Source organism: Zootoca vivipara, chromosome 10, assembly GCF_965207765.1.
Source record: "Zootoca vivipara chromosome 10, rZooViv2.hap1.1, whole genome shotgun sequence".
Lineage (NCBI taxonomy): Eukaryota > Metazoa > Chordata > Lepidosauria > Squamata > Lacertidae > Zootoca > Zootoca vivipara.
The window spans coordinates 32,111,546-32,136,999 of record NC_142593.1 but is presented as its reverse complement, the minus strand read 5'-3'; the positions used below and the strand labels follow the sequence as shown (position 1 = coordinate 32,136,999).

Below are 25,454 nucleotides of genomic sequence, written 5' to 3'. Positions count from 1 at the left end.
TAGGTTTGCCAACAAAGGAAGTTAGAGAAGGTCTGCCAAAGGCAAATATCTCTGTGGTATAGATAATTGTTGTCAAACAATGATGAGATGGTCAGCTTCTTATTTTTGGACATACCTTATGTATTATGGGAATTGTTCAATTTCAGTAAAAAAAATGTTAAATAATCGGATAGGTACAAACTGCGGTGCATAGTCCTTTCCCTAATAGGCCAGTAAGTGCTGATATTACACATTTATGTTAAGGGTTAAGTCATAGTAGAATACTTAATCATACCAAAGGTCCACCATCATCCTGGTTCCCGCAGCAACCAATCAGAAGATCTCTAGGAGATCTTCACTGGGGTTTGAAGGCAATAGACCTTCACTGCAGTTGCACCTCCCAAGCATTTAGTGGCAAATCACCTCTGAACATGGGAGTTTTGATTAATATATGTGGATACACACTGATTCTTTGTGCATTTGTCTAATTTTGTTTTAAAGCCATCTAAGATCATGTCCATTGCCATACCTTGTGGCAATGAATTCCATGCATTAATTATCTCCGCTCCTCCACATGCAGCTGCTGGGTGACCTTGGGCTAGTCACACTTCTTTGAATTCTCTCAGCCCCACTCACCTCACAGAGTGTTTGTTGTGGGGGAGGAAGGGAAAGGAGAATGTTAGCTGCTTTGAGACTCCTTCGGGTAGTAATAAACCGGGATATCAAATCCAAACTCCTCCTCCTCCTCCTCCTCCTCCTCCTTAAATGTGTTAGCGTTTAAGGGAATTTTTAAAAGATATGCTCTGAGCCAATGGGCTATGTGTTGGGCGGGGGGGGGGGGAGAAATGATTCCCATAGATTTTCCTTTTCATCTAGCAGCATTTATTTCATCTTGAACTTTCCTTTTAAATTGTGTAGGGTTTAATAACTCTGAACGAACATGCGATAAGGAATTCATAATACGTCGAGCAGCTACTAATCGTGTCCTGAATGTCCTTCGCCACTGGGTCTCAAAGCATTCTCAGGTACTTTTTGTTACATTTCCCCAGCAAAATCTCCATTGTATCAAAGAATTTGTGCACACACACAACATATCATTGGTGCAGAATTACCAATTTGGGCTCTGTGTTAAGCATCACAATTGTCATATTACAAATTTAGGTTTGCAGTGCAGCCTCATTAGAATAGTTATATTGCTGTGGTATAATTACAAGGGAACAAGGTTAGCTTTTCTCATTACAGTCGTGTTTTACTCAACGAATGCATTGTTTGGAATAAGCTAATAAAGGTTTGTTTGTTCAGTTCTGAGACAGGCACAGTTGCCAAAAATCTACCGCTGGGGACTCAGCTACATTAGGTTTGTTTGTTTGTTTGTTTGTTTAAGTTATAAACATGTTGTAACACTGTGAAACCAGTTGGTGCTGTAGAGCTGAAATTGGAACTGAATGAAATTTTCCATTGTGAGCTTTACAACTGTTTTTTTCAGATCATTTTCAGAGTGGTTTTTAAATATATACTGTAGGTGTTTAGATGCAGCATGGATCAGCAAAATATGTATCCAGTATGATTAGCTATTGAAATATAATATTGAGTCATGGCTCTGTGTTGTTCTCCTATTACTTGGGCTTTCCCTCTTTCAAATAACAGCATAGTTACTCGTGGGTGATTTAAACATTACCTTACTGCATGTGGAAAGCAATGCTTCCATGTCGCATTACATAACAGAGAATAAAATTTTAATTGGGCTAACTGTAGAAATCATGGAACACCGCCATATCAGTGCCTCTTTCTGGCAGTGGCCAGAACGGGTATAAAATTGCTCTACTTCGTCAGGCTGCAGTGGATCCCATGCAATCCCATCATGCTCTGTGAAATGTCACATGAAAGGTTGTTTGTTTGTTTCTTGCTCGCATGGCTATTGGGGTGCCTCCCCTGCCGATTTGGCTTTGGCCTGCTTGAACAAGCAATCAGGGTGCCGGCAGGGCAGGGTAGGTGATGACCTGGCTTCAACTTGGTCCGCCCCCATAGTATAAAAGGAGGGCCGCACCTGGGCAGATCATTGTGGGATTCACTACCCAGCCAGTCTGTTTGTGTCTTTTCCAAAGGCGAGTGGGCAGGTCAGTGTGGGGACCTTGTTGTGGTATAGTCGGTCACTGTATTTGGGGCCAGGGAAGATTTTTTTTCCTGCAGACAAATTAACCGGTCTGCAGGTTTTTGCCTACCTCATATCAGAAGTCACAACTTTTGGCGGGTAAGGCATTGGGTTGGATCCTTAGCTGATCGACTATCCCATTAGCTGACCGAGGATCCAGGAGGGATGCCTCTGTCCACACAGGGGCCGGTAAGCTATAGCACCTTTCTAATGATGGCACAGCTCGGATCATATCATATCACCTGGTGCATGTCAGTAGCGACCCTACTTATCAAGCAGTCAGGCTGCTTGATGCCCAATGCCTTGGCCAAAACCTCCTTACATCTGTAATTAATAAAGTTAGAATCATAGAGTTGGAAGAGACCGCAAGGGCCATCCAGTCCAACCCCCTGCCAAGCAGGAAACACCATCAAAGCATTCCTGACAGATGGCTGTCAAGCCTCTGCTTAAAGACCTCCAAAGAAGGAGACTCCACCACACTCCTTGGCAGCAAATTCCACTGTTGAACAGCTCTTACTGTCAGGAAGTTCTTCTTAATGTTTAGGTGGAATCTTCTTTCTTGTAGTTTGAATCCATTGCTCCGCGTCCGCTTCTCTGGAGCAGCAGAAAACAACCTTTCTCCCTCCTCTATATGGCATCCTTTAATATATTTGAACATGGCTATCATATCACCCCTTAACCTTCTCTTCTCCAGGCTAAACATGCCCAGCTCCCTAAGCCGTTCCTCATAAGGCATCGTTTCCAGGCCTTTGACCATTTTGGTTGCCCTCCTCTGGACACGTTCCAGCTTGTCAGTATCCTTCTTGAACTGTGGTGCCCAGAATTGGACACATACTCCAGGTGAGGTCTGACCATAGCAGAATACAGTGGTACTATTACTTCCCTTGATCTAGATGCTGTTCTCCTATTGATGCAGCCCAGAATTGCATTGGCTTTTTTAGCTGCTACATCACACTGTTGACTCATGTCAAGTTTGTGGTCTACCAAGACTCCTAGATCCTTTTCACATGTACTGCTCTCAAGCCAGGTGTCTCCTATCCTGTATTTTGCCTTTCATTTTTTTTTGCCCAAGTGTAGTACTTTACATTTCTCCTTGTTAAAATTCATCTTGTTTGCTTTGGCCCAGTTGTCTAATCTGTTAAGGTCATTTTGACGTGTGATCCTGTCCTCTGGGGTATTAGCCACCCCTCCCAATTTGGTGTCATCTGCAAACTTGCTCAGGATCCCCTCAAGCCCATCATCCAAGTCATTGATAAAGATGTTGAATAAGACTGGGCCCAAGACAGAACCCTGTGGCACCCCACTAGTCACTACTCTCCAGGATGAGGAGCCATTGATGAGCACCCTTTGGATTTGGTCAGTCAGCCAGTTACAAATCCATTGAATGCGGGCATTGTCTAGCCCGCATTTTACTTGCTTCTTTACAAGAATATCATGGGGCACCTTGTCAAAGGCCTTGCTGAAATCAAGTTGTGGCTGATTTCAACCCAATAGAAATGCCCTGTGTTTTATTTCTATGGTTGGCCTCTCCCTGCGCTGCAGGCATCATGTGCCTGGGCATGAAATTCCACTGGTTTTGGAAAGACATGAAACTTACCCGTGGATGATGTCCAAGTGACTTTTCTTATGTGTCCAGTTATAATCACCAGGTATATTTTGTCAATGTGTATATAACTGATGTTATTTCGAATGTTTAATTCTTCATAGATTTTTCCTTCCATTCTCTAAAAAGCTGGGGCGTGTGTGTGTGTGTATGTGTTACAGTTATCTCAACATACAGTAGATTTCCATGGTGATACATCGGTTGTCTCATACTGTTCAAAGTGGCCCCTGGTGTGGGCTAATAAATATGGGTGTTTAGCACCCAGAGAGCACAGTGCTCCTACAATTTTCCTGGCAGAGTTTCTCAAAGGTGTTTTGCATTTCTTGCCTCTTCAAGGCACAGTATTATATAACAAGCTGTAATGTACACACTTTTTCTATATGTACGAGGCAGAGTTGTCAGATATGCCTCAAAGCAGTATTTCTTCTTATCTTCCTCCTCTCTTTCACATTTAAGTTAAAGGACCCTATTACAAGCCAGCCTGAAAACAGTTATGTGGCAAATGAAATGCTTAAGAGGTCTAAAGCAATATGGAGTGTTAATTGGCCCTATGTACATCATATACGTAAGCATATTGTGACAGGCTTGCTGTGTGAGTTCATGGCTCTATTAAGACAGTACTTTATTCTGTTTTGCAGAGCTTATCTTACCTGAGAATGTTTGCATTTTATGTGACCTTTCACACACATAAAAGCCACTTCTAGAAATCTAGTGGAAGTTTAGTGCTAATTTCCATGTTAGTTGTGTCCAGGAAAAGAATCTGCTTGCAACATGGAAAATCGTGGGGTTTTGCATTGTAATTTTCCTGCCATTTTCATAATCGTGCCAATTCCACTCACCATGATGAAATTTGGGTTAGCCTCCCAGCGTACAGTTCTTTCCTGCCATTTTAAAAGTTAGCATGATATGGCAGTAGGTGGCTCAAAAAGCCACAATTCCATAATGCAACAGGTACTGCAATATAAAAGGACTGTGCAAAATCAGGACAGAGCCGCTAGCTTTATATCCAGGAAAATGTAATGCAGTAAACCCTTGTCTGTAATGCAGACTGTTCGAAACCTTTTTTATAGTCCTCATTCTTGTTTTCTAGGTAAATTGGATTTCACTCATGGCCAAAGTACACATGATGCTCAGTCATGTGGAGTTTGTCCTGGTCTTCCCTTCCTCCACCCACCCCCCAAAGTCACTACAAAGGTTGCCAAGTAAAGCAGAAGACTACCCCATAAGGCAAGGTTGGGAGTTTCTTAACCCTTCCCCATCATGCTGCTTTATTCTTAAAATCCTATGCCTTTTCTTTCTTTTTACCTGACATGTAAAATGATACACGTACCAGAGAAGGCTGGTCTCAAGCTCCCTGGCTTTTCCTTTATTCTTTGCTTGTTTTATTTATCTATATAAAGCATGTATTATTCTATCCCCCCCCCTTTATCTTCAAGCCCTAAATGGCCTCGGTCTTGTATACCTGAAGAAGCGTCTCCACTCTCATAATTCAGCCCAGACACTGAGGTCCAGCACTGAGGGCCTTCTGGCGGATCCCTCGCTGCGAGAAGTGAGGTTACAGGGAACCAGGCAGAGGGCGTTCTCGGTACTGGTGCCTGCCCTGTGGAACGCCCTCCCATCAGATGTCAAGGAAATAAGCAACTATCCTTGTAGTGCAAGAGGGATTCTGGAAAAAGTTTAACTTTCGGCCCCTGTTCTGTTCAGCTTGGGGAGAGAAGCCAAGGTTGGTATTTTGGGAAGGTGCCTGGCTTTAGTGTCTGGCACTCCTTTAAGATAAGCTTTTCTCCTCTTCCCTTAATTGCCTTGGGAAGGTAGGGAGTGACCTAAACTCCTTGGATGGTTGTTAATCAGCCGTTGCCCAGCTGCAGTGAATAGTTGACAAGTGATTTATAGTTTTGGTCTTTAATCATTGGGTCTTTACTGATTAAAGTATCCCTTCAATTGGTTTAAAATCGCACTACCTCGTGGGGTTAAGAGGGATATATTCTCAGCGTCTAGAGGTGCAAGGGGCCTTTTTTGGCCACCTTTGTCGATGTAAATGCCTGTCATTGAGAAGATTGCTGGAATTCTGCCAGAGTGTTCGTCATGCCCTTGTTGGAATGCAGGGACCTGATGGAGAGACTTTGTGCTTTAATCTTAAGATTGAACTTTTATGTGTAAGTACATTAGATAGTAATGCCAATTTAGGTTTTGTTTTATTTGTATGCTTATATGAAACGTGCACCGTTTATAAGTATTTTAGTTACAATAAATACTGAAAAGTAATTATTGGTTGGTCTTACTTGCCTTAGAATGAGTGAAGCTGAATCCGCCAGACCTCTCAACCGCTACTAGATATTTTGTTGTTAATTGGGTTATAAATTGTGAGCTAAACCGTGCAACCCAGATAAGGGGCAGAAGGAGTCTCCCTAAACCTTCTAAGTAATAGCACGACTGGGAGTGGTGGCAGCCTACTGTAACTGTATTCCTAAGCTCTAAGCCAGCCCCTGGCTTTATTTAAGTTCCCGCTGGGGTAGAAGGGGTGGCTAAGGAGCTCTACAATCCTACTTTTAAAAGACATCTGAAGGCAGCCTTGTTTAGGGTAGTTTTTAATGTTTAATGCTGTATTGTGTTTTTAATATTCGATTGGAAGCCGCCCAGAGTGGCTGGGGAGACCCAGCCAGATGGGCGGGGTATAAATAATAAATTATCATTATCATTATTTGCAACAACCCAGTGAAGTAGATTAAGCTAAGAGATGTTAACAGGCCCAAAAGCTGCCAGTGGCTTTGTGAGGTGAGTGGAGATGTGAATCTTGATGGACTTGGTGCTAGTCCAGCAACTCAATCCACTCTACTCCACTGGCTCTCCCAGTGAGTAGTGAAAACTACAAAACAAGGAGGAATTAGGCAAGGCGTAGTTTGGGCTGGGGGAGAATATTTGATCCTGCAGAATATGGCTTTGTAAGCAGTGTCCTGCTGCAAGCAGGCTTCAGGATTGAGGTGATTCAGAAGGGACTGCAAGCAGCATTCATGCAAGAGCTGCTGCTTTGGGATGTTACAGGATGTTGATGTTGTTCATTAAAATAATAGTAACTGATGGTAGACTTTGCATCTAAAAATGATCTAATATAGTGCAGACTTAGACATGGTTGCTCAGAAGCAAGCACCATTGAATTTAATGGGACTTACTCCCAGGTGAGCATAGAATTTCATACTAAGGTACTAATGAAAAGTCCACGGTTTGAAACTTTTTTTAAAAAAAAATAATTTTTATTAATTTTACAGATTACAAAAAAAGATACTTGCATAAACATATTTTCCACCTTCTTTCCACCCCCCTCTCATGGGCCCTCCCCTGCCACAGGAGAATCCCATGCAGGCGAACAGTTGAAGGTGGTCCATTTTATGGTTGGGTTTATGTCCCACCTCCCCCACCCCCACCCCAGAGTCCCCTCCTGCCACCAGAGAGCTCTAGGGTATCGGGGCAGAAAGCAGGAAGACAACCACCCAACCATCCATTCTCATACCAAAAAGAAAAAATCTATACTAAAAAAAGAAAAGAAAAAATTTCAAAAGGAAAAATGGAAAAGAAAAAAGAACAGCAAAAAGAAAAATGTAAAGAAAATAAAAATAAGAATAATCTTTTTCAAATCTACGTTAATAAACCATGTTTTGTGGGCTTCCCCTACCTCCCCCCTTTCCCGGTTTTCATCCCTTTATTATCCTCTTTAACAGTTTCCTTATCTATAAAATAATTACTTTTCTTCCTCATAAAACTTTTAAACTTAACTAATACCATTTTCCCTAAATCTCTTAATCCCTATAATTCAAAATCCAATTTTTCTTCCCTCGCCTAATTTTCCCCCTCAATAGACTTCTTTGGTTTAAATTTTCCCAGAATCAAATCTTATTTACACTCTAACAAATCCCAATATAGCCTTTCTTCCCCAATTTCCGGCTACCTCCCTCCAATCCAGCAAGTTCCGTAGTCGACAGTCCTGTTTTAATCTTAATAATCCATCCTGATGGTTACACTCCCATTCTTCCTTCACCCCACCCCCTTTTTCCAATGTTTTGCCCTCCAGGCGTCCATAGGGCCCCCCTGAGTTTCTCCCCTTCTTAGATTGTTCTTGTCTTTCTCCTTGTGGGTAATCTGGAATTCCACTGGTTCCTGTCGCTCCCTCCTCAAAGGAGGGGTACTCCGCTTGTCTTTTTGTGAAACAGTGTCAACTTTTCCTTTGTGGTGAGCTTCATTTTGTGTTGTATTATCACAGTCATCATTATTATCTTTACACACCAAATCACAATCCGCATCATTGTCAAAATCTTCCAAATTGCTGTCGCTGTCATTGTCACTATCTTCCCCTTCAATTTCAGTACCTTCATCATCTGAAAAATCATATTTAGCAATCCCCATCTGGAATTGCTGCTTTAGCTCTTGCTGTTGAGTCTCATCTCGGCATAGTCCTATTCTTAGTTCCCACATGGCTGTCAAAACAATCCACTGGAACTCAGGCGAATACCTTTTTGTTGACATAGTTCCGTCTTGTCAAGGTCACTACTTATCATGTGGGGTGGAAAATGGTCGCTGCTTATTTTCCCAGTCACTTAGCAAACTGGCTGCATTTTCCAATTCATAGTTCACAAAGATCCAAACCAACATTTCAAAAGCATGTACACATAACTTCTAAAAAGTCTAGATAAAATAGAGTTCGTTTATAAATCCTCGTCAGCTCGCTGGGTTGTCTGGGCTGCCAGCTCCCGGGGAAACGAAAGGTTTTCCTCGTTCTTTTTCATCTTTCTGCAGGGAATCAGTAACCACTGTCCTTCTCCCCTTTTACCCTGCATCCAGGGGAGAACTTTTTTGTGTCTTTGAGGATACCTTTTAACCAAAATCTTCAATTCCCGGCTTTGGGTATTTATTTACTGTTTCTTAAACTACCGGTGGGAGGGGGTGGCTTCCGTTTTGTCTCCCTCTCTCCCGAATCCAAATTAATATCAAATCCAATTTTTGAAGGCTTACTTACAGTCTTAATTTCCAATTCTTTCTTTTGGAAAAATCCAGCGCTCTCCGCCTCCGGCTTCTCTCCGCTAGAGCAACGCTGGTGCTCAAAATGGCCCCCGCGACTTCGACCCTTCTCGCTCCGGCGCTCTTACTAGGGCAGCCGGAGAGTTGGGGAGTCTGGATTGGGGCTCCGCTGAGTGATTTTGCCCCCGGGACGCTCGACCCAAGGTTCTATGGGGTGCAGCGTTGCTCTCGCTGCCCTCCCTCCTCTAGCGAAGACGGGTTGTCTCGGAGCGAGACAAAAACCCCGCCGATCGGCGCTGGTGCTGGACCGGAAGCCCAAGTCCACGGTTTGAAACTTGCCTAGGCAAGCCTCAGTTTTTCTGTCTGCAAAATGGGGGATAATGCAATGGTCTTCAAGATTGTTGAAAGGAACAGATAATGCCCATGAAATGCTATACAAACATTAAGCATTACATACTTTTCCTATGCTGTTTTATAATTAATCTATTCAAATATGCATGTATCTCTCATGGCTGTTTTACCATTAATAATGGAAAACGAGTAAGGAGTATGCCTTTGGTTTCAAATGTCAGTTGTTGTTGTTGTTGTTTTTTTAAAAAAAAACCTTAAAAGATTGTGTACGTTATAAAAGGGGGTCAGAGACTTGAAAAGAGAATAGAAAAGAAATTATTGTCAATAAATGTGCAGAAGAAGGCTGCTATAGAGAAATTGCACACAAACAATAACCTGCTGCAAAGGAAGTGAAAAGCTTTTTAGCTGCATAGCAACAACTTAACATTCACTCGCTCTGCATGCCAGATACTTCTCTGGTTTGGTTACAGATTAAGCAGATTCTGCCTGGAAATAAAACACCTGTCTTGCTATGTGAGGAACATCATGTTTGACAAAGCATCACTGGGCAAATATATTATTTATTATTATTTATTTATGAGCAATGTATCTGAAAAGACAAATAGGTGAGGAGTGAACTTTACAGATTTCTTGAGTGTTCTATAGTGTTTCAATGATGATGATGAAGGAGAAGGAGTGTTGGAATACTTCTCATCATTCTCTCAGTAACAGAAAAGCAGTGGCCATAGATAGACAAAGTTTCAGCTATTTTGTATACAGCAAGATTTTTACCAACAGGCTTTGCTCATAGGATAATGTTTGTTTGGTAAGTCCTTGCAGAAGTCACTAGACATTGAAGCTAAAATATTGAGAAATATGTATAGGGCAATAGCATAGTATATCTTTCCTAATCACACATTCAAAATAAAATGTACAAGAATTGCAAGAACTTTGCTAGCGACTATTGTTTGGGTTTCTATGGAAACATGCTGAATTGCTACCCACATGGTAGCTAACAATCACTATAAAAGGAACTGTTACAAATATACTGGATTGATGAAGCTTTTAGTTTAAATCCTTTATCCAAACATCTGTACTAAGCTGAAATGCAAATGCCTGGAGTTAGTATTTATCAATGACTCCAAACATGAAGATATTTCAGTACATGCATTTTCTTGAATCCATCCCCCACCCTCCCAGTGTCTGATCTTTGGAAATATTCCTCACTGTTCTGGAGTGGGATGCACAAGTATTAAGTAAGAGAAAAAGTCAGATTTATTCTCAGAATTGATGTATGTTTTCCATCTAGGTTTGAGAAGGAGATACTATATGTTGCTTTTAAGCATAAGACATTGCTTGGGGACTGCATAGTACTAAATACTGCAGCTTCAGTTTGCCTAGCCTAATATCACCTTTTTTGAAAATAATCTCTAATTAAAATTTCATTTCTGAGCTGAGAAAAGTGCTGATTTTTACCTTGGAAGTCCTACAATTAATTATTTTTCTTTCGAGATTTGTGTACCACCCTTCATGAAAAATATTAACTGGTCAGTTTATAAAAACAAGGTGCTATAGAAACATAATATGGGGTATCTTTTAATGTTTGTTTAATGTTACTTTAATTAACTTCATAAAAATGACAAACCATCAGCTTCTAGATATATTGTATATGTTACTTTAAATGAACTTGATCTTGGATGAGAATAGGTAAGTATATTTGAGTGTTCAAAGTAATGTTGGTTAGGGTATTGCTATTTTGTAATTCAGAACTCATCAAGCAGATATATTTTAATAACTTCTTGGTTTTGTTCGTTTCAGAATCTTTAGTAGTGTTCAAATGCTTATTCTAAACAACAGAACTGTGAAAAACAAATGCTGAACGAAACCCCATATGTAGTATGATTACTTCATTCAGAAAAAAACTCTTTTACAGGATTTTGAGCTAAACAATGAACTGAAGATGAATGTTCTAAATCTGCTAGAAGAAGTTTTGAGAGATCCTGACCTTTTGCCACAAGAAAGAAAAGCTACAGCAAACATCTTGAGGTAATGCTGTTGAATTAGTTTAATCACAAAGTATTGTTAGGAGTTTGTGGGTGCCAGACTCCTCTAAATTCCTGCGTCCAGTAGATGTTAGAATTTAACCAAGGCTTGGGGGTTAAACTGGACGCCAGACTTCTAATCACTGGACCCAGTTTCCCGTGTTCAGGAGACTGGGGTGGCATTCAACAATATTGTAAGAAATGAAGAAATTGTGCTCTACATTATCCACACAGTGCTTATTTTCAAGGGATTACAAACAGAATCACAATGCACTCACTGTGGCAATAAAAATGTGCTCATTTCTTTCAAAAGATAAAAATTAAATCTGTTTTTCCCCTAATAGTTGGGAGATTTTCCCAAATTACAGGCTTATAACCACTGATTATCTGTGATAAAAGTTTTCCAGTTTGTTTCAAAAGTACAAAATGTCCTTGTTACTGAAATGTTGTCACTAGCCACAGAGATACACATTTTTATATGAAATATTCTGCCACCTATTTTAGAGCACTCTCTCAGGAGGATCAAGATGACACCCATTTAAAAATTGAGGATATAATGCAGATGGTGAGTTAATCTAGATAAGCTTATGTCAGTTTTATTCATATTTATGTAAATTGGGGTAAATGAAATCACTAGAAATGGTGTTTGGCTGCTTGCTTGTTGCAGTTTTTATAGCAAATTAATTACCATCCCTTTTATATTTGTACTTGACCACTCCCTGTTCAAATTGTTCAGCAACATTTGTTTGAAACAGGTGAAAGAGTAGCTGTTAGCTGTCCACAGGCTTAGTTGGAAGTTATGCAAAACACAGGCCTTCCATTTTAATATATACAATGGAGGTCTTTTAGAATGGGACACATCTGTGAATGGGCCTCTTAGCTCATTATGCAAATTATTGGAAATTGCAGTGTCTATTTGCAAGTACAAACAAGAATATATTAGAAAAAAGAGGATGTGCTGCCACAAACCACAGAAATATTATTTACATGAGGGAAGCATGAAATGAATTTGAATTTGAACCACAGAATAGCTTGGGGAAACAGATAGCTTTGCAGTTATAGTACTTGCTAATCAAGGTGCAAATTGTTTGTTGCAATAGTGACAGCAAACTTAATTCAGTGTTCAAAGTTTACTGGTTTTGGATACTAAATTTATCCGCCCACATTATGCACCCATGCTTTAAGTGGGCTTTGCTCTAAGTCCCTTTCACCTTACTCTTTGTGCATCCGAATATTTTAGTCTTTGTTAATGCACCAGTGCTATGAAGGCACATTAAAGAATCAAAATGACACAGCTCCATCACGAATGGCTTGTTCATATGGTTTACATTTTGAATAAGAAAACGTATTAATGGATAACCAGTGTAGGGAAAGAGAAAGAGAAATGTTAAGGGTTCTCCAAGAAGAGTTTCATTTACAAGAACCATGGGCCCTCTTTGCCCAGATGGATGACATAGAAAGGGAGAGGGACCTCCTCCTCAATCACTATGCCTCTTTTGATATCATTGGCAGTAGTATTCTCCTGGCCCAACTCTGTGGGCATGGGTATTGGGGCAGCATTTTTCTGTAGTTACATTGCATGTCAAGGCCCCCAAGCCACTCCAAAGAGAAAAAAAAAACACAAGGACACAGAATTTTAGGTTAATGTTAATGGGCAAAATTTAGGCCACAACTTTATTGGTTACAGAATGTGAGCAGTATTGGCTTAGGCATTGGCATCAACAGACTATATCGAACCCCTGCCCGCCTTGCAGGAAGATTGGTAAGGGTAAGTTCCAAATGTTCTTGAAGTGTGGGAGAACTTAATTTTTGCTGAATTGCACCTGAAGTTTCTATTCCTCTTCCATAGTAGAGACCTCTGTTCTGTTTGTTCTGTTAGTACAGGCATCCCCAAACTTCGGCCCTCCAGATGTTTTGGACTACAATTCCCATCATCCCTGACCACTGGCCCTCTTAGCTAGGGATCGTGGGAGTTGTAGGCCAAAACATCTGGAGGGCCGCAGTTTGGGGATGCCTGTGTTAGTACCTTTCCTCTTACTCAGGTTGTTTCCATAAATGAAGAACTGGGCAGTGAAATTGATACTGCCATCAGTTACCTAATGGGGCATGAAACAAACTAGAAGGATTGAAATAGCTGTTTTTGTGTGCTTCCTTGTTTACAGTTAGAGTGTCCAAAACCAGAGTGCTTTGAAACTTTATCGGCTATGGAACTCGCTGAACAAATCACTCTCTTAGATCACATTGTTTTCAGGAGCATACCCTATGAGTAAGTGGCTTTCTGATCATTATTATCAAGTGAAAATATTTTGTAAGTGAAGTTACAAACTGATTCACATTAGTGACAGGCCTATAAAAAGAATTTGAATGCAAAGCAGATAGTGCTGCTTAAAAACTATCATAGCATAATAAATGGACTATGAAAGACTTTAATCAAAGTGTTAATTAGCAGGCACATGTCTACTGCACTTCTTTGTGAGCAGAATGCAGTTCACTTCCTGAACAGACTTACACACGCTAGTTCCAAATAACATCTGACATTAATATTCCCTCACTAACTGCTAGTTCAGGAATTCTGTAGGCTTGAGACCAAGACCAGTGAATACTGAGCATATCAAATGCATACCGTTTCAGCTTCCTAAATTAGTCATCTCCTTTTAACCCAACGGATGGTGCTTTAAAATGAATAAGGGCTTTTAAAAATCCTATACATCTCTGGTTATTTAGCAGTGTTGGATAAAAATTGTATATATGACAAACAATATGACTCACACCTTTTTCCATGTGTATATTTATTGAATGTTGTAACCCACCCTGGGACCTTGAGTGAAGGGTAATAAATTAAAATAACACCACGGTCAACAGCAACAACTTTGGGGCTGCCACAGAGAATGCCTCCCCTTGATCACCCCCTCCCCAAAAAATAACTTCTGAGGGATTGGAACTACCAAGAAAGCCCCCTGTGCTGATCTTAACACTTGAGAGGGTCTGGGGGGGGGAATTGGTACAACACACTGAGGTCCTTGGAGGAAGCATGAGATATAATTCATTTTAAAAATAATAATTTTAAGTTAATAATATAAATAAATACAATTAATAATATTCTGGTCTGCCATTTCTATGACAGTTTCTTCTTTTGTTCTCTTCTTTCTGATTTTTCCAGAGAGTTCCTTGGACAGGGTTGGATGAAACTGGATAAAAATGAAAGAACACCTTATATAATGAAAACCAGCCAACACTTTAATGATGTAAGTTGATGCAAATGCTTTCCCTTCCAGACCCTTCATGACTGACTACAGAAAAAACCACCAGAGCATTCCATTTTCCTAAACTGCTAGCCAGCAATTGCACAGTAGCAGTTGACTGAAATCTGCAAGCACTAGCAGAAGGAATTAAACTATGCCTTTGTTTAATAAAAACAAAATACCAATCTTGTTTCACATTGCTTAGTTTATTGATTTCTGCTTAGATTACACCCCCTTAGCTCTTCCCATTGATTCACAATTGAGAGCCCACTGCCAAGGGCAACTTGCTGTATGGTGAAGATTCTTCTGCCTTTGCCATCTTCCTTAATTCACTTTTTCTTGTGCCATTGTCATTTATGCAATATATGCTTTCTTAGTGTTAAATGCTAAAAAACACACAACCATCATTGTGATTCCATTTATACTGTTAATAGCATGCTGTAAATAGAAATATTCTAAGAACCACTTCTTTGACCTAGATGAGCAACCTTGTGGCTTCCCAAATTATGAATTATGCTGACATTGGTTCACGTGCTAATGCAATTGAGAAATGGGTAGCAGTTGCAGACATCTGCCGATGTTTGCACAACTATAATGGTGTGCTTGAAATCACATCAGCCTTGAACAGAAGTGCAATCTACAGACTGAAGAAAACCTGGGCTAAGGTTTCTAAACAGGTGAGTAATCACAAAATGTGTTATCTGTGTAATGGGTATTGTTACTATAAATATTATAAGTAAATGGTTTGCAGTGGTTCAGAATGATGTAACCACATCACTAGAAAATCAATACTTTAACTATCAAGAACAGGACCAACCTCATCATGGGGCCACAGGGAGCATTACATTATCGTAATCCAGCATTAGAACCCCAAAGTGTTTGTCTTGCATTTGAACTCAAGTTTCAGCAGAATTTTCTTAACCTGAGTAGTATCATATTCCATTTTGCTATAAGGAGTGAATCTTCTAATTTGTTTTCTTTGTAGGCTAAAGCCCTTATGGATAAACTTCAGAAGACTGTATCATCTGAGGGAAGATTTAAGAATCTCAGAGAAACACTCAAGAAGTATGTTTCAAATTATTACATTTTGCTGTGAATGGTGGATAGTTATTAAGATAATGCTTCAACTAGCTTATCTTCTATGGGAGTAATGCTAAATAATTATGAAATTGTCTTTTTAATACAGGCTTCATGGAATTCAATTCCAATGTTTTGTTGAACATACTCCAAAGTCATTATCATGCATAGATTTTTACAGTATCTCTGGGTAGTGGCAGAACATATAAACCTATTACTCTGTATATAATGTGTCCTAATAGAATTGTAGAAACTTTTCCAATAAATGTATTGCCACATTAATTTTAAAAAACTGCTGGGAATATCCAACAACTGGGATAGCCAACCTTCATATGTTGTTGGACCACAACTCTCATCCTCCCTCATTGGTCATGCTGGCTAGAGCTGATAGGAGATTCTTAGTAAGTTGAACTGAGAGTAGACCCATTGAAATAAATAGACCTAATTTACTTATAGTCATTTCAATGGGTCTATTCTGAGCAAGACTAACGATAATCAGCAGAGTTCACAACAGACTGACAGCACAGTCCTATAACATTTCAATTCAGAAGTAAGTCCCACAGTGTTGAATGGGGCTTACTCCAAGGTGGAAAGTATGTACGTATACTTTACAGTCTCATTTCACTACTGCATGTTCAGTTTTATTATCTTCCTGAGTGATGCACACTTTCACCAAGGAGTATGACCTGTTCATACCTCAAGATCCAGAAACACTTTCTTTGCAGGTTTTGAAGACACAGTTGCACTTTTCTTCTGGCATTCACTTACTGCTTCTTTGCAATTTATGTAAGGTTTAAGAAAATATGTCAGATATGGAATGCATGAGAGTAAGTATAGCTCAGTTATAATTGCTTACATGAATTCAGGCTCAATGAGCTCAAAGTCGTCTTAAGACTATAGTCCCATGCATACATATCAGGAGGGTGAAATCCTAGTAGGCACAATGGACTGTGATTCCAGATTGGGCTGTATGCAGGGCCGGCCCTACGGCCAGGCTAGGTGGTGCAGGGCGCCACGGCGCCAGCCCGCCAGGGGGGCGCATCGCAGCTGCACCCGCCCACCGCTTTTTCGCGCAGCAGCGCCCTCTGTAGTAGCGCTGCGCGCTGAGCCTGCCCATCGTGCAGCAGTGCCCTTGGCAGCCAAGCTGCGCCTGCCCGCCTGCCCATCGCGCTGGGAAACGGGGCGGGGGGCGCCGGAGGGATCCGTCGCACCACGGCACCAGGGGTGCTTAAGACGGCCCTGGCTGTATGTAATTCAAAAGACTCAGGAGTTTATAGTGAAGAAAAGGTTAAAATGACCCATGTACAAGACATAAGAGTAAAACCTAACATTTCTTGTCATGCAGTTGTAATCCCCCTTCAGTGCCATATCTTGGGATGTACTTGACAGACCTGGCATTTATTGAAGAAGGAACACCCAACTTTACTGAAGAAGGCCTTGTAAATTTTTCCAAAATGCGAATGGTAATTCTTCTCTCTACACTTTTGTTTCAGTTTACCATGACTTACTATTGACCATATATTGATTGTCAAGGTGTATTATAGGTAGAAATGAAAACAAAATTGTTTATTTATGTATGCAGTGTGAATGTTCTATCACCACCTGCTGGTGAATTTTGGAGTGTCCATAATCCAGTTTATACGTACTGTATGTATACACATTTTCCCATTTGTACAAGAGTAAGTTGATGATGAACAGCTGAGTCAGCTGTTTTGCGTTCAATGAAATATATAGATAATGTACAGAACCTAGAACTATACTTCCTTAACCAGCATTAGTCGCCTATGAGGAGCATGTGTGTGTTTTCTGGGAAGCAGAACTGCGCAGAAGGGAATAATCAAGTGATATATATGCATTTTATGAAATAAATATTTATTTGTCATGCAAAAATAGCATGCTTTGATAAGGTAGTTTTCAGGAGATAATTAAGCTGCAATAGATGCATTTACAGTTGATTCATGAATGAAATATTAGGTGGATTTGTGTAAATGAGGGAAAGGGCAACAACAAAACAACAACAACAACAATTTATTATTTATACCCTGCCCATCTGGCTGGGTTTCCCCAGCCACTCTGGGCGGCTCCAACAGAAGAAAATAATCGATTAAAGATTAAAAGCTTCTCTAAACAATATGGCCCAAGTGAGGTTGAAATTGTAATTCAGAAGAAGATACATGTAAAAGTCTCCTGAAATGCCATTTGTTGCAGGATAGAATATTTTAAATTCTAGTGAAGTCATGTGGCTTGGACCCAAAGTTGCTCCTCCATTCATAACTTCCCCTCCACATAACCCCCCCCCCACATACTATTCCGAAGATTCTGTCAAGCACTAGGAGTAGGGTTTTTTTTAATAGCATGCAGGGGGCTGCAGAGGAAAAAAGGAGGCAAGAAAAAACCCATTACAGTGGTACCTCTGGTTACAAACTTAATTCGTTCCGGAGGTCCGTTCTTAACCTGAGGTACCACTTTAGCTAATGGGGCCTCCTGCTGCCGTCGCATGATTTCTGTTCTCATCCTGAGGTAAAGTTCTTAACCCGAGGTACTACTTCCAGGTTAGCGGAGTCTGTAACCTGAGGTACCACTGTACATGGTAATAAACCCTGTTCATTCATGGAAGGAAAGTTAGGATCCAAGCCAATATGTATGAAAGTAAACAAGGGACTCTTTATATATATATATTTGTTTCTTTAATAGATATCACATATTATCAGGGAGATACGACAGTTCCAACAGACTTCCTATCGCATAGAATACCAACAAAAGGTATTGTACTTTCATCTGTCCTAAGTTTCTGTGGTGCTCTAAGTGTACAACCACATTTTTCATTTAGTGGAAAAGGAGATGTTTGTGTCTCGTCGTTAAATCTAAAATATTGGCTAGATCATTTGTTTTCCTTGAACAGCACAAATCATGTCCTCCCTAAAAGAGGGCACATGTTGCGGTGGGACCTGGAGACCGACCTCCTGTGTTGTGGGTGGGTAAGATTGGTCAGCCACAACACCCGATTGGTAGGTCCCTCAATGTTGGGTTCATTCTGGCCAATGGGGCACAGTCTAAACAGATCGAGGGACCTATATATGCCCATGCACGTGACTCAGAGCTTCCTCTTTTGGTCAGTGCATCGGAACACCCGCCCACCTCTCCCTAATTTTAGGGCTTGACCTTGCTCTGCCGTCGTGTGTTGTCTGTCGTTGGGACAGGGGCACAGCAGGAATTTCCGCCACTTGGCTGATTGGCTGGTGCCATTTGGGTTTCGCCTGCTGTGCAGCAAATCATCACAACTTGTAAGGTTGCGGATAGGCACTGGTTCAGGTGATAGGGATGGGAGAACGCTCTCACCATCCCTATGTGAAGGGCATTCCGTTAAAGGAATCCAGGGACTCAAATGGTTTGTTCAACCCTGTGAGGGGGTTGTGCCCGTGCCTGAGTCCAGGGTTGACATCTGGGTGGCGGACATAGCCTGTTCCCGGCTTTCCTCCTATCCAGGTGTTCACCCTTGGCTGACCTATGCTGGTGCCCTGGGTCAGCGCTACCTGCAAGGGTGCAGGGAGCTATTTGAACCAGAGCCTATGCAACCAGTCACTTTCTGTAATCAAAGTTGTGGCCTAAATTCTGCCAAAAATCTAACTAAAATTTGAGTCAAGTGTGAATTTATTTAGGGGGGAGGTCTCTGGGTCTGAACACGCAATATTTACAGGGACAGCAAGATAGCCCTAAGTTTATAATTGTGGAATTCCACAGACAATGCAATTTATTGGAGACTCGGCATTTCTTACTTTACTAGACTTAAATTGGTGAAATAATGTAGATTAGGGGTGGGAGGAAGATTGTTTGGGATCAGTGGTGCCTCGCTAGACGAAATTAATTCGTTCCACGGGTCAATTCGTGAAACGAAATTTTCGTCTAGCGAGTACCGGTTTTCCATAGGAATGCATTGAAACTTAATCAATGCGTTCCTGTGGGCTCCGGGGGACTGGCGGCAGGGAAGACAGGCAGGCAGGTACTTGCTCTCTTGCCCCCTGCCTTCCCCACCGCCTGTCACACGAAGATCAGCAGGCGCTGCTTGCGGGGCTTGTCAACCCCGGCAAACAGCGCCCGCCGATCTTCAGCTCTGTCCCCCAATGCGCTATGGCTCAGGGAAGCAGGCAGGGAGACAGCAACAGCCCATAGCTTCCCGGGCTGTTGCCATCTCCCTGCCTGCTTCCCCAAGCTGATGCGCCCGGGCAAGCCCGACACAGCGGGGATCGTAGGGGCTTCTCAAGCCCCTACGATCCCCACTGTGTGTCGGACGGGATGTGGGGGGAACGCAGGAAAAATCCTGTGTTTCCCCCGCATCCCGCCTGTCACACAGCGGGTATCGTAGGGCGCTTGAGAAGCCCCTACGATCCCCGTTGTGTGTCGGACGGGATGTGGGGGGAACGCAGGATTTTTCCTACGTTCCCCCCCATCCCTCCTGTCACACAGTGGGGATCGTAGGGGCCTGCCTCCCCCCACATGGAGCACGGCTTCGGAGGTGTCCGGAACCGTGCTCCATGCTGGCTGTGCGCGGCAAGACGCAGTGGCGGGAAAATGTTCCCCTGCCGCCGCTTGCCTGCCTCCCCCGGCACTGAACGCAACTTCAGAGACCTCCAAAGTTGCGTTCAGTGCCGGCGGAACACAAAGGGGAACCAGCTGCAGCAGGAAAAGAAGGCAAAGGGAGATCAGCTGAGAGGCGGTGACAGCTGTCATCGCCTCTCAGCTGAGCTTCCTTTGCCTTCTTCCTTTGCTACAGCTGGTTCCCCTTTCGCTAGATGAATGCCCTGATTTTCTGATCGGATGTTTTTATGGCCACGCTTCGCAGGACGAAGCGGTGGCCATAGAAAATCTCGTCGTATAGCGAGGCAACCTCCGATCAGAAAATCCTTTTGTTAAGTGGAATTTTCGTCTAGCAGGGCATTCGTCTAGCGAGGCACCACTGTACTTGGGTATATTTGTGCATAGCTGTCAACCCTCCCGTTTTTCACCGGAAATCCCCTTATTTTAATCCGTTTCCCGGATTGTAGATATCCCGTAAATATCCCGGATTTCAAAGCAGCTCCTCTCCCTCCCTGCTGGCCAAGGAGGCTCCACTCGGCACCCCACCCGCGAGCGAGCGAGTAAAATGCCTCGCTCGGCGGCTAGCTGCTCGCTTACTTGCCAAGTGCTGCTGGAAATCGCGCAGAACCGATTTCCGGTGCCCAGACAGGCGGAAACGGGCAGCCCGGCACCGGAAGTCGCTTCTGCACATATCTGGACATGCGCAGAACCGATTTCCGGTGCAGCGCCACTGGGTAAGGCTGCTGGTCCCTTATTTTCCAATCTGTAAGTTGACAGCTATGAATTTATGTTATAAACCGCTTTGAGATTTGTTCTTAATACAGGCAATCCTCGTTTTGTGCGGGGGTTCCTTTTCCTTTCTTCTAGGTCACTCAGTACTTACTTGACAAGAGTCTCATCATAGATGAAGATACTTTGTATGAACTATCCCTAAAAATAGAACCTAGGCTGCCTGCCTGAAAAAAACCCAGTGCTTTCCTTCAGCCTACAGAGAACTTTAGAGTAATGGGGAAATTATGCATGATGTGCCCCCCTACAGAATGCAAGGGGGGAAAGCTGGAAGAAATTCAAATTCCCTTTTCGATTAAGGGACTCAGAGCCTCACAGAGATTCCTTTTTGGGCACAGAGAAGCAGTTGCTGGAAGTAAAAGACCAAACGCCAGAGATGTTGATTAAACAGCTGTTGTTTTGCAAACGTGACAGTTTAGTGAAACAGAGACCTAATGAAGAAGAAAGGAAATGGCTGTAATAACCACTCTGAATGAGGGAATAATGGGGCAAAGTTAAGTATGGATAACACATTCCATTAGACTTCAATGAATGAGGAAATACAAGTGTAAAGCGAGAGGCTTTGCCTACCCTCATTTGGACACAATGCAGGAGCCACAAAGAGCATGCAAGGAACTACGTATTTTGATCCAGTTTGCAATTCATCGTGTCCATTGTAAAGTAGTATTTTAATCCGCAGATGATAATATCATCAACTGCATTTGTTATTTAAACCATTCATTTTAATTGAAAGTATCTCATTCGTCAATAAATCCTGGTAACTCCTTTCCCCAAAAGGCTAGGGAGTAGAGATGCAGCTTATTAAAAGCTACCTTAATATTGTACATACATTTTTCCTTCTCTAGAAGTATGATTAGTTAATCTAGGGTACAAATGGATACACTACCTTACAATGTTGTCAGACATAACACACTTAGGTGGGACTCTTAAATTTGATATTTGAGTTCCATGGCAAAGACTGGCCCTATAGAACAGGAATGGGGAACTGATCAATTGTCATGCTGGCGGAGATTGTTATCGTAGGAATTGCAGTCTAGCAGCATCCGTAGGGCCACCAAACTCCCACCCCCTACTATAGTAGAGTAATTGCTTTGCTCTTGGTTTTGGCAGAGCTATTTCTATAACTTTTGTTTTAAAATATGTTTCCCAATACTGAGCATGCCATGTGTGCTCCTGTGCATATATGCACAGCACTTTACATTTGTGGGCTTCCTCCATCAACTTTGGAGAGCAGTTCCACTGCTATCACTAAGCTTTTCTCCCCACCCTCCTTCCATTAGTACCAAAGCCCTATCTCCCATCAGGAATAGGTCAACCAAAGTAATCATAATGACTGAATCGTATGGCTCTGAACTTCTGTTAGTCCCATGTACTTTAGAACCGGTTCTAAAGGTTTAGATCAGGCATCCCCAAACTGCGGCCCTCCAGGTGTTTTGGCCTACAACTCCCATGATCCCTAGCTAACAAGACCAGTGGTCGGGGAAGATGGGAATTGTAGTCCAAAACATCTGGAGGGCCGCAGTTTGGGGATGCCTGGTTTAGATGTTGGCAGTGTCAGACAGATCACACCCATGCATTGCTGCTACATGCCATTGCACTGTGATGTGCATTTAAACACCGCTGAGCCTCACATAATGGTTGCACGGATCTCCTTGCACACACTAGAACTCAATGGAGTCTTTGCAGCCTTGATCATATAGGAATTACTGATTTTTTTGCACTTAACAACATTGCTAAGAAAGGTTGATCTATATAAATTACACTCTGGCACCAGTAATTCTGGGGTGGGGGGGCAGGAGGAGTAGAAACATTATTATTAAATTAGAATTATTTTTTTAAAAAGCAGTAATTCGTCCACTCATTGGATAAATGAAAACATACTTTGTTCCCTTTTAAAATACTGCAAAGGATTCCACCTCCACTACCCCCCCTTCCCATATGCCATCCTTAAGAACCAAAACTTATGGGACACAATCTAGGGAAAATCAAGCAACTTTAGGTCATATTGAATTCAACAGGAAGAATGTACTTTTAATACTTATCAAATCAGTGTGATTTCTGGCTTGTGACCCCCTTAGTACTAGCTTTCCCCCCCTATGTATTCCCTGATTAAGTCATTTTATTTAAAATGCTTGTGATACTTCCTTTGGTTCTTTAATAAGATGTAGCCTCCTTTTTGTAGTTGCATGGAAAGTGAACACAAACACATCATTAAAAGCAGAATGCAGATACTAGCACTGTTGAATAACTAGGCTGGAAAAGTGCCCTTACTTTTCCAATGACTTAACAGCCAGTTGACAAAATAGGGCTAAATATCATTATTTACCTCCCTTAAACCCTCTCAGGGAGACAAGTGTTTTAAAAAAGATTGCCATCTAAGGCATATTTGAACTGATCTTTACCAGACTAAGCTGCTAAATGCTAACAATAGAAAATGGATCTGCCTAGCTTCTGTTTTGTTTGCGCATTTTTTCATCTTTATTTGCACTTTAATATATATTGTCGGCCCAGAGAAGAGCTGAACAATAAATTCCACTTATGTCTAACTGCAAATACTATTAGCATGTATTAAGTATCCGTGCAGTAATAAGTTTCTACCTGCTAGAGGCCTGGGTTTTACTATTATTAATAAACGCACGACTGGATGTCAAAGAAGTCTTGGGAAATTCTCAGAAATTTTTTGTTTTGTTTTTTTTAAAAAAACTAAGTAAAATTCCTAAGGCATGTTTTAAGTACAATGAATGTGGTAAACTTTAACTTGGGAAATTCTATTTATAGATGTGTATTTATTGCTTGTCCTTTCATTAGTGATCCAACAGGAAGAGCAGACAGCATCTTGATGCATGATAAACAGAAGCATGGGTTATTTGGACAAAACACTTATTTTACTGCATATTTTCAAAATATTTTTCAATCCATATGGCAGTTATTTAAGAAAGGTGCTCACATCTCAAAAGGAGGTACCTTTTTACTTGTCTGTGGGACCCCCCCTATTCTTTCTGTTCCACTCACCTACCCACCACAGAACCTATACAATGTAATACCTATAGTTCTTTATGGGCATTATCTGTGATGTACAGGGGTTGATCATTTATAACTTCATTTTCTTGTATTTCATTTTGCAATATCAGCTTTGTACTTGGGGAGGAGCCTTTGCATATCCTGGTGTGTAAGTGCAGCAGAAAGTGCATTTCTGTGTCTTTATCCTATTTATTTTACTCCTGTTATTAAAATATAAGTTAACCCTGTAGCTGTGGGGACCTTGTTGTCTATGTTTAACCTCTTTTAGTTTCACAGTTTCAAGCAAAGCTGAATTGATCACTGTCGCCCTAATCAGATGAATGAAATTAATGTGTGAAAATGGGCTTCTATGCACATTTCTGCCGTGACACAAATGCAAGTTAACTGCCAAGTTTAGGAATCTTGACTCTATCTACCTACTAGCATGCACAACTCTCTTGCACCATCTCGCAGAAGAGCACTTTCATTGCAAGTGTTCTGAAGTAGTGAAGGAGGCAATTAGACTGAATTTCAGCACTCCTTTGGCTATCCAAACCAGCCTGTAATTTCTGTGGCACATGGCATGGGGATGGTATCCACAATATACAAAATACTACTCCTACAAACCCACTCAGCTCAATGAAAAATAAATGGGAGAATTATATAGGTTACAAAATAAACCCTACTGGATGGACTGAACTGTGGTCCAAACCACCCTTTAAATCCATCTCAGCCAAAAGAAGGGAACTCACTTTGAAGTTAATCTATAGATGGTACCTAACACAGGTGGCGCTGTGGGTTAAACCACAGAGCCGAGGGCTTGCTGATCAGAAGGTCGGCGGTTCAAATCCCCGCAACGGGGTGAGCTCCCGTTGCTCGGTCCCAGCTCCCGCCAACCTAGCAGTTCGAAAGCACGTCAAAGTGCAAGTAGATAAATAGGTACTGCTACAGCGGGAAGGTAAACGGTGTTTCCGTGTGCTGCTCTGGTTTAGCAGAAGCGGTTTTGTCATGCTGACCACATGACCTGGAAGCTGTATGCCGGCTCCCTCGGCCAATAACACAAGATGAGCGCCGCAACCCCAGAGTCGGTCACGACTGGACCTAATGGTCAGGGGTCCCCTTACCTTTAACACCATGGAAGCAAGTGCTGATACACCCAGGAATCCCACCAAAATGCTGGTGAGGTTGGCACTCTATAGACACATATCTCCACGTGTGGTGGGATTGCCCCAAAATGCAATCCTTTTGGACATTAGTTATTTTGCATATTTCTTGCAGGACTAAACAGAAACTAGAAGCCACTCCAGAACTGGCCTTACTGAATATCTTCCAAGACAATAATGCACAGTCACACTACAAAGAACTCATAAGTCATCTACTCTCAGTAACCAGGAGCATCATAACTAGACACTGGAGGGACCTGTCGGGAGTAAACATGGGTCACTGGTACCAAACCATATGGGAAACAGCCCTTCTAGAAAAGCTAACCAACAAACTGAAACTAGCATGGGGACAAACAAAAGAGGATGCCTTCACCGCAGTGTAGCTCCCCTTTATTATATACACAGCCCAACAAGACAACAACAGGAACCCGCTGACAGCATATGAATTGATATGGCTAAGCTGACCCAACATCCCCCTCCCAACTGACACAC

At 41.9% G+C, this 25,454-nt stretch overlaps 1 protein-coding gene across 1 annotated transcript in view; it reads left to right on the top strand.

The window, feature by feature from the left end:
* RASGRF2 (Ras protein specific guanine nucleotide releasing factor 2) overlaps window positions 1-21,236 on the top strand; it is a 97,908-nt gene extending 76,672 nt beyond the window's left edge. Inside the window, exons 18-27 of the mRNA XM_035099765.3 lie at window positions 898-1,004; window positions 11,008-11,120; window positions 11,621-11,681; window positions 13,279-13,382; window positions 14,277-14,361; window positions 14,838-15,035; window positions 15,344-15,423; window positions 16,781-16,898; window positions 18,130-18,198; window positions 20,878-21,236. Of these exons, the coding sequence (XP_034955656.2) occupies window positions 898-1,004; window positions 11,008-11,120; window positions 11,621-11,681; window positions 13,279-13,382; window positions 14,277-14,361; window positions 14,838-15,035; window positions 15,344-15,423; window positions 16,781-16,898; window positions 18,130-18,198; window positions 20,878-20,970 (1,028 nt within the window). The 3' untranslated portion in view covers window positions 20,971-21,236. The remainder of the gene's footprint in view (window positions 1-897; window positions 1,005-11,007; window positions 11,121-11,620; window positions 11,682-13,278; window positions 13,383-14,276; window positions 14,362-14,837; window positions 15,036-15,343; window positions 15,424-16,780; window positions 16,899-18,129; window positions 18,199-20,877) is intronic.
* The last annotated feature ends 4,218 nt before the right edge of the window (window positions 21,237-25,454 follow it).